Source organism: Lissotriton vulgaris, chromosome 1_1 (assembly GCF_964263255.1).
Source record: "Lissotriton vulgaris chromosome 1_1, aLisVul1.2, whole genome shotgun sequence".
In the NCBI taxonomy this organism is placed as follows: Eukaryota; Metazoa; Chordata; class Amphibia; order Caudata; family Salamandridae; genus Lissotriton; species Lissotriton vulgaris.
In genome coordinates, this window is record NC_141685.1 from 1,051,252,278 (window position 1) to 1,051,265,926 (window position 13,649).

Consider the following 13,649-nt stretch of genomic DNA (forward strand, 5'->3'; position numbering starts at 1 on the left):
TGAGGTAATTGCGTGATTCCACCAGAACTCCAAATCTGAAATACGACCAGTGCTCTAGATCTAAAACACAACCATTGCTCTAAATCTGGAATGCAACTAGTGGCCTAAATTTGAAATCAAATCAGTGTTCCAAACCTAAAATTCACCCACTTCTCCACACCTAACATCCAGCTACTGTTATAAATTTAAAACCTACCAATTCAAGTTTCCTGTTTCCAATTGTTTGTCTATGCAAAATGAATCACTTCGATATTAATCATGTGTAATTAATCCCTGGCTGCTATTATTTTAAAATTAGGTATACAAACATTCCTGGGCTTTAAAATCAGGATTGGTAAGGGAAATCTTAGAATTTCCTTTTTTCTTTTCTTACCATGAGGAGGATAGGCTTCCATTAACCTAATACTTACTTTTCTTTAACCTGTCACCTTCCCTTATACCTTAACTTATATATCACTATTTGGTTTCACCTTTAATATTTACTTGCAACTTACCAATTTTTAATGTACCTGATGTCCTTGCTTTATTACTTTAGGATTTTTGCATCCCAAAGTAATTAAACTGTGATAATGATATGTTACCAACAGCTATTGAAATCCAACTAGAGCTTAAAATATGCAATTGGCACAGCAATTGATCTGAAATCGAACCAGTGAAGGAATTCTGAAATCCAACTAGTGCTCCGAATCCAAACTCCATTCAGAGCTCAGAATCTAGATTCAGCCAGTTCTCAGTCAGAAATCTAACCAGCTCCCCAAATCTAAACTGCAAACAGGCTCCACATCTTAAATTTAACGGCTCCTCAATGTAAAACCCAACTGGTGTTTTTATTCTGCAATCCAATCGCCACTCCAAATCTAAAATCCAAGTAGATCTCCAGTTCTGAAATCCAACCAACAAAACTCCCAATTTGGAAACAACTAAAAAGGGTCCATGTGTTTGTCTCTGGATGATTATTAACTATAAAAACAATCAAGGTGAGCATTTGCTTTGTTCTTCTCTGAATACCGGATGCCTTGGAGAGCCAGACCTCTGAGACTATGTTTGCCCATTTCTTACTCTTTGAGCACATTTTGAAGTACCCTGGGCTAAAAAGATGATTTGCTGTTTGGTTTTTCTCGATACCCCTAACATCAGGGCTATATATAAGCCCTTTTTTTGCAATCAAATGACTTTCTTTGGGTGGGCCCTAAGACAGCTGCCTACAGTGGCCTTCAGCCCTGACCACAGTAAACAGATTGAGGATAGGTGCATATATTGACAAAGTGTTTGACATACAAATCTTTTCCCAACCCATGAGTGCAATGGTTTTGGGGAGAGGACAGTAGTGCAGTGTGTGGTTGGGATATGGCACTTACCTTCCAGACGTTGAATTTTGCGAAGTTGCTGGCAACTTTCTTGCTGGAGCATGGAAATGGACTGGTTCAGGCACTCCACCACCTCAGGATGACACAACGGACATGAACTATGAGTGGCGTTAGCACTGTTGTGGATCACTATATTGAGATTGAAAATATTGACCCACAATAATATTTCATGCGACCTATCACTACACTGCAAAATGTGTATATAATCAATACGTATAAAAAATAAAGTTACTTACCTGTAACTCCAGTTCTCTAACTTTGCCACCTTTCATAGATTCACATGCTTGAATCCTTCCCCGTCGTCAGACTGGGAACCCTCGTAACAACTAAAACGCAGCAGCAGACCCATACACTCAGTAGAATTACATTCAAACTTGTCTATCCTATCTACATCATTAAACATGGCTCAAGCTCCAGCCTCACCCAGATGTTCCCCTGCCTGTGTCTTTCAACTGCCAGATGTTCTATATTGTGCGTGTCTAACAATAAAGACATTAAGCCTTTTAGCAAGGGGAGGTGGGTGGGCTGCATAGGAAACTATGAATGATGCCAATGTCGGAGTACCAAACTTACAGGTAAGTAACTATATTTCTTCTCCAGCATTGGATGTTTCATAGATTCACATGCTTGATCTCAGTTTATCAAAGCAGTACCATTTATACTATACAGGGGCGGCTCCTCCGCAATAGCTTCGCCCCACACGCACAAAGCCATCAGGTGAAAAATAAAACGATTTACTAAAATCGTTTTATTTTTCATTTGCTAGCTCTGAGCCAGCGTGTGCAGTGAGGGGCGGGGCCGGGCCATGGGAGGAGGGAGGGGGACTGGTTTTTGCACTTATATGTGTGCATGTGTCTTTGACTGACCGTCTCAAACACACATGGGCACTTAGGTTTCTCCAACCGGGGCTGTATTGAACAGCCCTAAAGGGGGTGGTGATGGACTGAACTGGGGTGGCAGAGTGGGCTAAAGAACGGTGATGGATTAAACCCAGATCTTTTGACTGGGTGTGAGTGTTTGATTGATTCAGATGCTCCGTCCATCACCACCCTCTTTTGTACCGGTATTGAACAGCCCAGCTGGAGAAACAGTACAGACTCCTGAACGAGCCCGCTCAGGCCAATCCCAACCCTGTTCTCATAGCAGTGCGGGGATTGCACAGGGAGTCCGTGATGCTGCCTCTGTGCATGCTGGGACAAGGAAGCAGCAGAACACAGAGGAGCGATGCGGTTGGCAGCTTTATGAATACAATGTCACCTGATTTGTAGATCTTAAAAATCTTGAAATTGTGGTTAAATGGACTTTAACTGACTTAAAAGAGAATACTGATCTTGGGAGATGCAATAAGAAAGGGCACAAATTAATGTGGTGCCAACTTCAATGGGTCTAACTTCTCTGCTCGTGCACACACCACGAAACATTTCCGATTAAGATTTAAGTTCTAATCTTTGACAATGCTCAGGTTTCTTTTCATTTTATTACAGTCACAGCAATATTTAGATGACCAAACTCTAAGTCCTGATGAGCAATGCTGTTAGGCGAAGTTACTCTGGGTTGTGGTGAAAAATGTGTGCCTCGCTCTTCGAAAGTAGGTTGATATCTAGCTCGAACAACGCAGGCTATACTTAATTCCCGTAGATCTGCATACAAATGCTGACAAGCCCACACCGGTGCCAAGGGATTCAACTTGCATCTCTCTCCTCGTTTTGCATATTACTCTCCATATTAATGGAAGTGGTGGGAATGCATACACAAACTTCCCAGTCCAGTTTATTGTAAAAGCATCTTCAGGGGTGCCTGGGAAAAAACATCTGCCTGCAAACCTCTCACATTTGCAATTCTGATCTGTTGGAACAGGGGCGGCTCTAGGCTCATGGTGGCCCTAGGCAGGGAGCGTAGGTAGGGGGCCCCGGAAGGGAGGGTCCGGGCAGGGCGGAGCCACCCGGAGCTTAGGAGGGGGGGGGGGCAGGGTGTTAGGAAGTGGAACAGAGCCGGAGGCTGCCAAATCCCTGCCAGGGACCGCCAAGCAAATATGTATCCATCCTCAGAGGATTTTTACATTAAGGATATATATTGGCGTGGAGGCCCCTGGGGTTTGGTGGCCCTGTGCAGGTGCACAGCTTGCACATGCCTAAGGCCTCCCCTGGTGGGAAACATGTTTCACTCTGGCGCTCCACATCTTTGAAATATTTTCAACGGTTTGTCGTCTATCTTCCGCTCGTGTGTCTGCATACTGCCTGCTCAGCTGATCTGCTATGTCACTGTGCATCCATTGAACTTGTTCTATTGAGAGCTCCACATTGTTGCCAATTTCCAAATATCCTGAGCTTCCTTTGAAAGAACAATTGGCCTTGTTGCACCTTGTTTTCAAATTTTATTCCTTGTTATCTTATTGTCTGTTCTGATCATGACATGCCGATTCCTTTCTATGGGCAAAAAAGCTTTTCAGTGCTAGATTTACTACTCTAGACTCCAGTAGGTTTATATGCAAACACTCTTCCTATTTTGTCCACACACCATTCATCATTCATGTGAACCTTTTCTAAATCTTCTCACCATCCCACTAGAGAAGCCTCCATTGTCAGCCATATGGTTGTTCTGGTTGTAACACACAACCATTGAAGATGCTCTCTTCCTTCATCCACCACTGCAAAGCCTTCTTCATGAGAAGTGGTACTCTGATTACATCATCCCATTCTCCAAGTGCCAGCTGCCATTGCTCGTCTAATTGTCGCTGAATCACTCTCATTTGGAGGTGACAGTATGGTATCACCTGAATGCAGGTGGACATTGTTCCCAGCATTATTATTATTATAACACTAATTTGTTAGGCGCAACAAATCATCCCCAGGGGGATCTCTCGGCGCCGGAGAAGAGAATACCTATGAGCAGAATAATCCTAAAACAGCCAGTTCTTGAGCATTTTCTTAAATCGAGACAGATCGGCAAAGGCCCAGATCTCCTCTGGAAGACTGCTGGGAGCTAGATGAGAGAAAACTCGACCACCCATTTTAGCCTTGTTTATTCTCCGCGTGCAGAGCAGATTGCGGTTACTGAATCTTAACTGACGCATGGGACGATACAGGGCCAGTTTCTTTTTGAAGTAGGTTGGGCCTTTCCCCTGTAGAGACTTGAAGACCATACATAGCATCTTGAAAATAGTTCGTTTCCTAATAGGAAGCCAATGTAGTTGGCGTAAGAGAGGTAAAGAAGGGGTGCGCGCAAGTTTGTTGAGGGCGAGGCAGGCTGCTGTGTTTTGCACCGCCTGTAATTTTGATAATAGGTCTTCCCTTATTCCAACCAGCAAAGAGTTGCCATAATCCAGTCGACTGACCAAGAGCAACTGAATGAGGGTTTTTCTTGCCGAAAGTGGGATCCAAGGGAAGATCCTTCTAAGCATCCACATGGTTCCGAAACAGGTGCCTGACAGTGTCTTCACCAGCTCCTCCATTGATAGCTTATTATCAATCCTGCTGCCTAGATTCTTGGCCCAGTTTTTTGGGAAAGGTGCCTCTCCTAGCTCTGAAGGCCACCAGTCAGGGGTCCATAATTACCTTGAGCAATCTCCACAAAAGATTTTGCGTTCCCAACAAAATAGCTACCTGTTGCTTCGCCTTGCTGCCTCGTTGCTGAGAAGGGACTGCATCCCTCGCGCTGTCATTGTTCTTGCTCCCAAAAACACCAGATCTCTGCTTGGCTGTGAAAAGAATTTTGTTTTTCGTTGATGGCTTATCCTAGCCTCGAGAGTGTTGTCATTGTGAAACTAGTCATACTCTTCACACTCTGAAGATTGCCTGCTTCACAAGCTTGTCCTCCAGGTTGGGGTATACCATACCTACCGCTCTTCTTATGTATGCCACTATTAGAGGCACACACTTTGTGAAAACTTGAGGAGCTGACCTCAGTCCAAATGGAAGGGCATTCAAGATAAAGTGTAGATATTTTCTGTGACTTTAGTAAATTGGTTAATTGAAGTAAGCATCTTCTAAGTCTATTAACTACATGAAATCTCCCTTCTGTATAAAGGGCAACATCTCTTCCAAATGTGACCAACCTGAAACTCTTTTTCCTTTTCAACTTGTTCAGCCCTTTAAAATACAATATTGGGCATCAATCTCCAGATTTGGTTTTAATACAAGAAAGAACCTTGAGTAGAACCCTGTGTTCGTCTCCTGTAACAGTACTCTCTGGATTTTTTTAAAACTTGTTTTTATTAAAACCGCTTCTACTGTATCAGGTACAAAGGACATGCACATACAATTTGCAGTATACAGTCTGTGGTGTCCACATATCATATCCTGTTCACAGACAGTCTCACCATCACGTGAGCGTACTATTTGTCTATTACAACAGTGCAAATGCAGTTTATATTTTTATGTTCGTAGGACCTATACTCTACATAACAAATAAACAACACTAATGATCATCCCAACTAGGGAATTAAGTCCCCTCCCCAATCCAACTCCCAACCCCCTCCCCCACCCTCGTGACAGCGGCAGACAGGGGCCCTACCTGGTTAATCTTAGTAGAAAAGCTGATGGTGCACTCATAACTAGCATGTGAATCATGTGTTACAGTACTCTCTTGAAAGCTTCCTTCTTTACTTGCTTTAATATCTCTTGCTTCAATGTCTGTGTTTCTCTGGGATTGGTGGTAGAGATGGGGTTTTCTCCAGCAATTACAACATATGTCTTTGTATCACAATATCTAGGACCCACCTGTCCGTTGGTTTTTTCTGCCATTCTTCTAAAAAATGCTGTCTTCTTCCTACCACTAACAGTTGAATCTATGAGTGAATGCTGGCTGTCAAGTCACGCTCTTCCTCCGTTTGCTTCGACTTTGGAGGTCTGGTTGCCTCTCTTATGCCTATCTTGTTCATAACTCTCTGTTGTTGTTGTTGTCTTTGTTGGCCGTACGTGCTATACCAACCAAATTATCCATACTGCCTAAAAAATTATCCTTTCTGTTTTTGACCTTTTCTTAGATATTGTTTTCTTAACCCTCTATTTGGTTGCGTATACTGTATCTGAAATGCTTCACCCACCTTTTCCAAAGTCATTATTCCTGTCAAATAGCATGTACTCCAGATAGCCAGACCTCCTCATGACACTGGCATTTCCTATTTATCTAAATGCATATGTAGATGCATCCATTGCAGCATCCATCAATGTCACGGATGCTTGCTTACCATCCTTCAATATTGCTCCTGCCTGCTCCTTATCCTCTTCAGGCAGTACTTCAATATACTGGGCCATGTCAGACCATAGTTGTGTGTCATAACTTGCAACAATTGCTGATGCATTTGCAATTTTAACAGCATCAGCAGCAAACACATTTACTCTTTCCCATTGAGCCCCACTAACTGTCTTCCTTATCACTTGAAGCTGTACAAGGAGTCAATGGATTTCTTGGCCTCTGCTATCTTCTGCCAAAAACAATGAATATGTCTTTACCTGATTCACAAAGCGGCCAATCTGCAGTATCCGTTGCACTGAATTGTTGTTGATTCTTGCTAAATGTACAGACGCCGTTGCTGGATATCCCATCATGGTTCGACCTTCCTCACACAGGTGTTCTAATACAGGGATAGAACTTGCACTCCATTGTGATTTCTCCTTAAAATCAAATAGAAAATATGTTGTTTTCACTTCAGATGTAGGAAGACTAAAACATGCTCATGCTTTTCCGATTAGAGCATGAAACCTTCCAATATTATCCAGCAGGGAATTTCTGTGCGCTGGTTCCGGGGTTGCACCTTTTGAAACTATATGAGTCATCATCATCATCATCATCAGGAGGTCCTTGTTTATCCTACCTATCAACATCCTCATCATGATCATCATTATCTGGAGTCAATGGTCAAGTTACACCAACAACATAATTCCCTGACTCCCTTGTCTATTTTCCTCTTTAAACATTAAATCCTCATTTACATCTTTACCTAGTTCCCTTTATAAAATAGTCTTCTTTTTAATTTGACCATGCGGCTCCATTGGATGCAAATTCAGTGGTTGAAGTGTTTCTAACATTCCAGTTCACAGTTCAGTCTATGTTGGTGGTGGAAGCCTCCTACTGATATCACTAATCGAATCCTGCAAATAATTGAGCATTTACAGTGGAACTTGCACCAGCCTCTGTGATGGATGAACCCATTCATCCTTTCTCTTTTCATTATCTAACGCTCTTGCCGACCATTGCTATTTTTGTGTCAGACATCCCTACTGACCCCCATATTCATTGTCATCATAATCAATGTATTTTATATTCAGTTGTTCAGGATGAGTTGCTCTTCATTATTCCTGTGGCCCTTCTCCACTGAAGTCCTTCATTTGATTTATCAAATCCCTTGTTGACGGAGTATTCACTATAGTCTTCTTTTCCGTCAATGACAGTATAGGTGTCAACTTCTTCTACGATGTTGATCACATGTCCATTATCAATGGTTCCCTTGTCGATGGTGAAGACCCTGTTAACGGTACTCTCCTCGTCAACAGTGATGTTATCGTTGATGGTAATTTAATTGACGGTGGAGTCTTTGTCGACAGTTCCAAACCAATTTTTAACAAGCTGCTGACATCAGCACTTTTGAAATTCATTTTTTATTTGTCCACAGTGAGTCCTTCTTCACCTATGCCTTACCGGCCTTCCAAGATGACTCATTACCAGTCCCTGAGGTGACTTTAGGCCTCTCATTTGCAATCCCTTTATCACTAGAAATAACACTCTTATCTTAGTGCTTCTTGCACATAATGCTCCTTGCATCTTTCTCCTCCAGAATGCACCTGACCAGTAGTGTGCCCCTTACTGGCAGGGTCTGAGGGCCCTTTAGACTGCTTAATAGTCACTTTGCTCAACTCCTCTTTACTGGCTGTTGAAGGCTCACCTTGTTGTTTAGAAGAAGCCATATCCATCTTTTTCTCCAAAATTGTAAAGGCTAAACATCTTACGCGATCCTTCAAAGTCTTTGTTGAAAAAGTCTCACACATGACACACTCAGGTGGCCTTTGGTCCAGATATAAATAATACAGGCACTTCAGATGTGGCTCATCAATATATATATATATATATATATATATACATATACATATACATATATATATATATACATATATATATATATATATTTCCACAGGCTTTACAAGCCTTAAACAAAGATTCCTTGATTCCAGCCAAACCTCGAAATCAAAAGAGCTGTAAAAGGGTTCCTTATACTGAATATGTGGTAGAAAATCTGACAGTTGGAAGCTTGAGGCAGAGGAATAGTTGGGGGAGGTAGGTTACGATTGGCTGGAGTCTGGGTCATGTATAGAGATGTGAATAGGACAGAGACGTGTGAATATATTTCAATATTACAGTGTATGGGTACACTGTTGTGCTAAAGCTGAATGACTTATAGCAGAATGGCTTTTTGCTGGCTTGTATTTACCATAAATATCGAAGATAAGTATTCATGTCCTTGAAAAAGGGCTGACCACAATCCTCTTATGCCTACTATCCAAAACGTTATCCAGGAGACAGAATTTCTTGTGGCTCCTTGTGTAAAATATTATGCCTCTCTTCCAGACATGGCAAAGAGTTCCTCTAGCAAGCCATTGGTCACTACTGTCCACTCTCCAATAGGAAATGAAAGGCACCCCTATATTCAGGTTTACCTCTGTCCGCTAACCCTGAAGACAATAGCTCCCAGAAAGGGTCACTGAACATGTGGCAGAAACACCACAGTATCCCTGCACTCCTAGTGCAGGCTGAAATGATGACCTTTGACCTCACTCTTCCTGTTACACCTTCTGCTGATCTCTACCCTTGTACCTTCTTCTGGGCCTGAAGGTGATCTCAGATACCATAATGTCCAGATCGGGTCTGTGAACACCTGGACTGCCTCTTTTACTTTAAGCAGTTCTCTAAATTCTGTCACTTGTTCTTCCTCCTAGTTCTGAACCTGATCTCTATTACCTGCCTCTTTACCTGAAGTTAACTTCGGTTAAGGTATCTTCTGCTGGGCCTGCTTAGGTGGTAACAAAAGCTGACATTTCACCTGGATCTGCTTACTTTATTCAAGGCTTGAAGCAGCATTTTACCCCATCTTGCCCTTGTAGCGTTCAGTGACTTCTCACCCGTGTACCTGTATCTGCCCTTTAACAACTGATCATAAAGGTGATCTTTTATACCACTTTTTGTAAGGGGACAGATTTCTAACCCCATTCAGCCCCAGTGCGTTCTGCTGACTGCAATGAAGTAAACAAAAAAGGGATGGGTGGAATGCTTGAATTAATCTCATCACCTAGTAAATACTAAGGGCTGCGTCCCAGTCTAGCCTCTTTTTTTTGCCCACCATGCCACCTCAGATTGGACCGAGCAATGTCAAAATCAGTCATGCTCCACCTCCAATAAGAAATGTTCAGCATAAACTGCTGTTAGAAATTGAGTTTCTGGTTGGCTAAGATATGCACCTAAGCAAGGCAGAGCCCACCCCTCTAGTCAGGGCAAGTCAGTTACACTCCAAGATACCCTGTGCTCAACCTCTGGTAGCTTGGCACAGAGCAGGCAGGGTTATCGCCAGAGGCAATGTGTAAAGCATTTTTTGCAACGCGCTGACACAATGAATTCACCACAAAAGAGATTCCACACAGGGTTTTATAAATATTATTCTCTATATTTTAAACACATTGGGGCCAAAACCTCAAAAATACAAGGTACCAGTGGCAAGATATATAAGTTTACAAACAGTACTCCTTCTTCTGAAGAGAGCAAGATCAAAACAATTACCCTTGGAGGGTTAATTTTAACAAATATCACTTTAAATCCTTATAAGACTTGTAGGGACTTTTCAAGTTATGCAATTTAAATAAGTATCACATTAAATGCCTAAAGTAACCATTGGTTACATAAACCCCTGTACTTCTATTAGAATCTTTATGGTAACTTCCCAGTGCGATTCCATAATGCTGTGTGGAGACCAACAAAATAAAATTCTTGGGGCGTCGATGAACAATAGTAACAACGCTCTGGGTAGTTCAGGGTCCCTACATGGGCACAAAAGAGAAGCAAATTAACTTCTTCATGGAGGGGGCATCAAAGCAGTGCACAAACATTCCTAAAAAGGGAGTTGGGGGAGTCTCCTGTCGGCCCCTCTGAGATGGTAGGTTTCTAATCAGCTGCAGCCATTCAGGGTCTAAACCAATGATCCCAGAGGTACTACACGAGAGCTTTTGTGTGGGTCCCACCAGGATCGGGGAAACTTTGAACAGCTCAATCACCGCAAGTGCGGGCATCGGTGATTGGACCATCAGAGTTCTAATTTGCAAAGAAAGCACCTTCTTTTCCCTCTGAAGCAGCGTGGTGACAGGTGGACTGCGCTGGTCTGCACTGGCTTTGTTGAGGCAATTTCAGTGGTCCGGGAGTTTCTCTGAAAGATCCCCGAGCCGGCACTCTTGCTCCTCACTCTGGGCTGCGGCAGAAGTGCTGCGTCGGTTTCCTCTGCCAGAATGGCCGGGCCACCAATGTCATGGGGGTGTCTCCCCCATTGCCCAGGCAATGCATCTGGCAAAACTGCGGCACTCTCGCTGGTACACACCCGAGGCACCATTTCAGATACAACTCCATGCTATAATGCTGGTGCTCAGGTGAAACGAAGCACTATTACCAAACAGAATGAAGCGCTGATTTCTGCTGACCTCAATAGCCGGACTCACTGGTTTCCAAGTGCCATGGAAGTTGAGGAAAAAGGGGAATCTTTGATGGCCCTGAGATTCCCACAGAACAGGGAGCAAGCCAACAAACCCTTGGAGAACACTTGGGGCAGAAGCAGGAAGAAGGTAGCAGGCCAGCTTATCAAGGCAGTTTGCAAGGTGGCAGTCCCTCCTGCAGCCCAGTAGTCAGTAGGTAGCAGGCCAAGACAGCAAAGCAAGTAGCAAGAATGGCTGTTTCTCCTGGCAGCACAGCAGTCCTGGCAATGTGCAGATATAGCACAAGCTGGGGCTGGTTAAAAGTCCCATGCAGTGTCTAAAGATATGGGGTCAGAGCCCCGGTACTTATACTACACAAATGCCTTAGATGTAGGGTGTGACTTCAAAGGAACCCACAGAAGTGCACAAAGATCCCTTTCAGCCCAGCCATGGCTCTCAGTAGGGGGTAAATCAGCCCTTTGGGTGAGGGCAGGACACAACCTATTCAGATATAAGTGTGAACCACCTCTCCTTTTCCCTGCCCAGGAAGGTTATCAGTATGCAGTTATATCCCTTATCACACCCAGCATATCCTGTGTTATGGCTGTCTAGAGAGAATGCACAAAGTATAGCTGTCACCCAGGCCAGACATGTATTGGAGACAGGTTGCAAAGCACAAAGAGTTACAAGCATAGAGAAATGTCCACTTTCTAAAAGTGGCATTTCTAACATATTAATGTGAAATCCAACTTTACCAGTAAATAGGATTTATCACTACCATTGTAATAATACCAAACATGCCAATGCCACTCCTTTCTGATCAGGAATTACCACTTAAAAGTATATAATGGAATTCCCAATGCTAGCCTATGAGATGAGTTGTCCTCACAGTGGTGAAAAACGAAATTGGCTGTGGGTCACTACCAGGACATGCAGAAAATAAAGGCACATGTCCTATCTTTTATTTACACAACACCCTGCCCGTTGGGCTATCTAGGGCCTACCTTAGGGATGGCCTATGTGTAATAAAAGGGGAATGAAAGGCTTAGCAAGTAGTTTTGAATGCCAGTTGACGTGGCAGTAAACTGCGCACATAGGCCCTGCGGTGGCAGGCCTGAAACAAGTTTGAAAGGTTACTTCTGTGGGTGGCCCAAACAGTGCTAAAGAAGACCCACTAGTAGCATTTAATGTAGTAGCCCTGAGTATATGGTATACCACTTTAGAAGGGACATATAGGTAAATCAAATATACCAAACAGGTGTAAACCAATCATACACATGCACTTTAGCACTGGTTAGCAGTAGTAAAGTGTTCAGAGCCCTAAAGCCAACAAAAAGAAGGTAAGAAAAATTGGCGCAGGAAGGCAAACGTTTGTGGATAGCTCTGCAGAAAGGGCCAGGTCCTATATGTGCAAAGTAAGATCTTCTCTAAACCAGAACCCAAGCAGCCCAAGAACAGTTTTACCCTAGTTGGGACTCTTCAGTCAGGTACAGCTTGGTTCAAGGGCCACAGTGAGCACAAGATCATCATCTAGGCATAACTGTCAAAGTGAGGGATGGAATGCGTGAATCAATCTCAGCTACCGGTAATGCAGGAGGAATGCTTGAATCAATCTCAGCTACTGGTAATTATATGGGTCGTATTCTAGTCCACCATTTCTTTGCTCACCGTGCCACTACAGATTGGACCCAGCATTATACAATTCAGTCTTTGTCCCGCCCCAGTAAGAACAGTCTAGCCTGAACTACCAATCCATGTCCTCTGTGAATCTCAACACAAGCAACCCAAGGCCAGTTTCACCCTAGTTTTGGGTGCGGCATGGTTTCATTGGCATGGTGAGCAAGGGGCCAATATTTTGGCACATTAGTCACACTTAGGGCAGTGCACTAAAGTAAACAAAAAAGTGATGGGTCGAATGGTTGAATTGATCTCCGGAACTGGTCATTTTTCAGGTGGCAACTCAGTCCACATTTTGTTTGGCCACCATGCCACCTTCAGTTTAGATTCAGCATTATGCAAATCAGTCTTTTCCCTGCTCCAATAGGAACAGTCCAGCCTGAATTGCCAAGCAAGTCCTCTGTGCAATGGAACACAAGAAAGCAGACTGTTTTCACCCTTGTTGGGGCTTTTCAGTAAGGTGCAGCTTAGTTCTAGAGGCACAGTGAGCATGGCACTTACGTCTGTGCATACCCAATCACAAACACAATGGGTGGAATGCTTGAAATAATCCCTGCCACTGGAAATTACTCAGGTTGCATCCTAGTCCACTATTTGTGCATACCATTTCCCCTTAGGTTCACCTAGCCATATGAAAATCAGTTTTGGTCCTGCTCCAGTAGTAAAAGCAGAGTTCAAACAGCCAAGCCAGGTCCTCAGGAACCGAACCACAAGCAGCCCAAGAACAGTTTTACCCTAGTGGGGGCTATTCAATCAGATTCAGCTAGGTTCCTGTGTCACAGTAAGCATGGGTCCCATATCTAGGAATACCCATTGTACTTAGTTCATCGCACTGAAGCAAACAGAAATGGGATGGAATGTGTGACTTTATCAGCCATTAGTAATTACTTGTGGCCACATCCCAGTCCACCATTTGTTTGCCAACCATGCCACCTCAGAT

The 13,649-nt window shown here is 43.4% G+C and overlaps 1 protein-coding gene across 1 annotated transcript in view; it reads right to left on the reverse strand.

Annotated features, from left to right (window-relative positions):
- The window catches only part of LOC147748519 (coiled-coil domain-containing protein 159-like), a 190,241-nt gene that overhangs the window by 67,797 nt on the left and 108,795 nt on the right, over nt 1–13,649 (reverse strand). Inside the window, exon 7 of the mRNA XM_086962771.1 lies at nt 1,359–1,440. Within this exon, the coding sequence (XP_086818897.1) occupies nt 1,359–1,440 (82 nt within the window). The remainder of the gene's footprint in view (nt 1–1,358; nt 1,441–13,649) is intronic.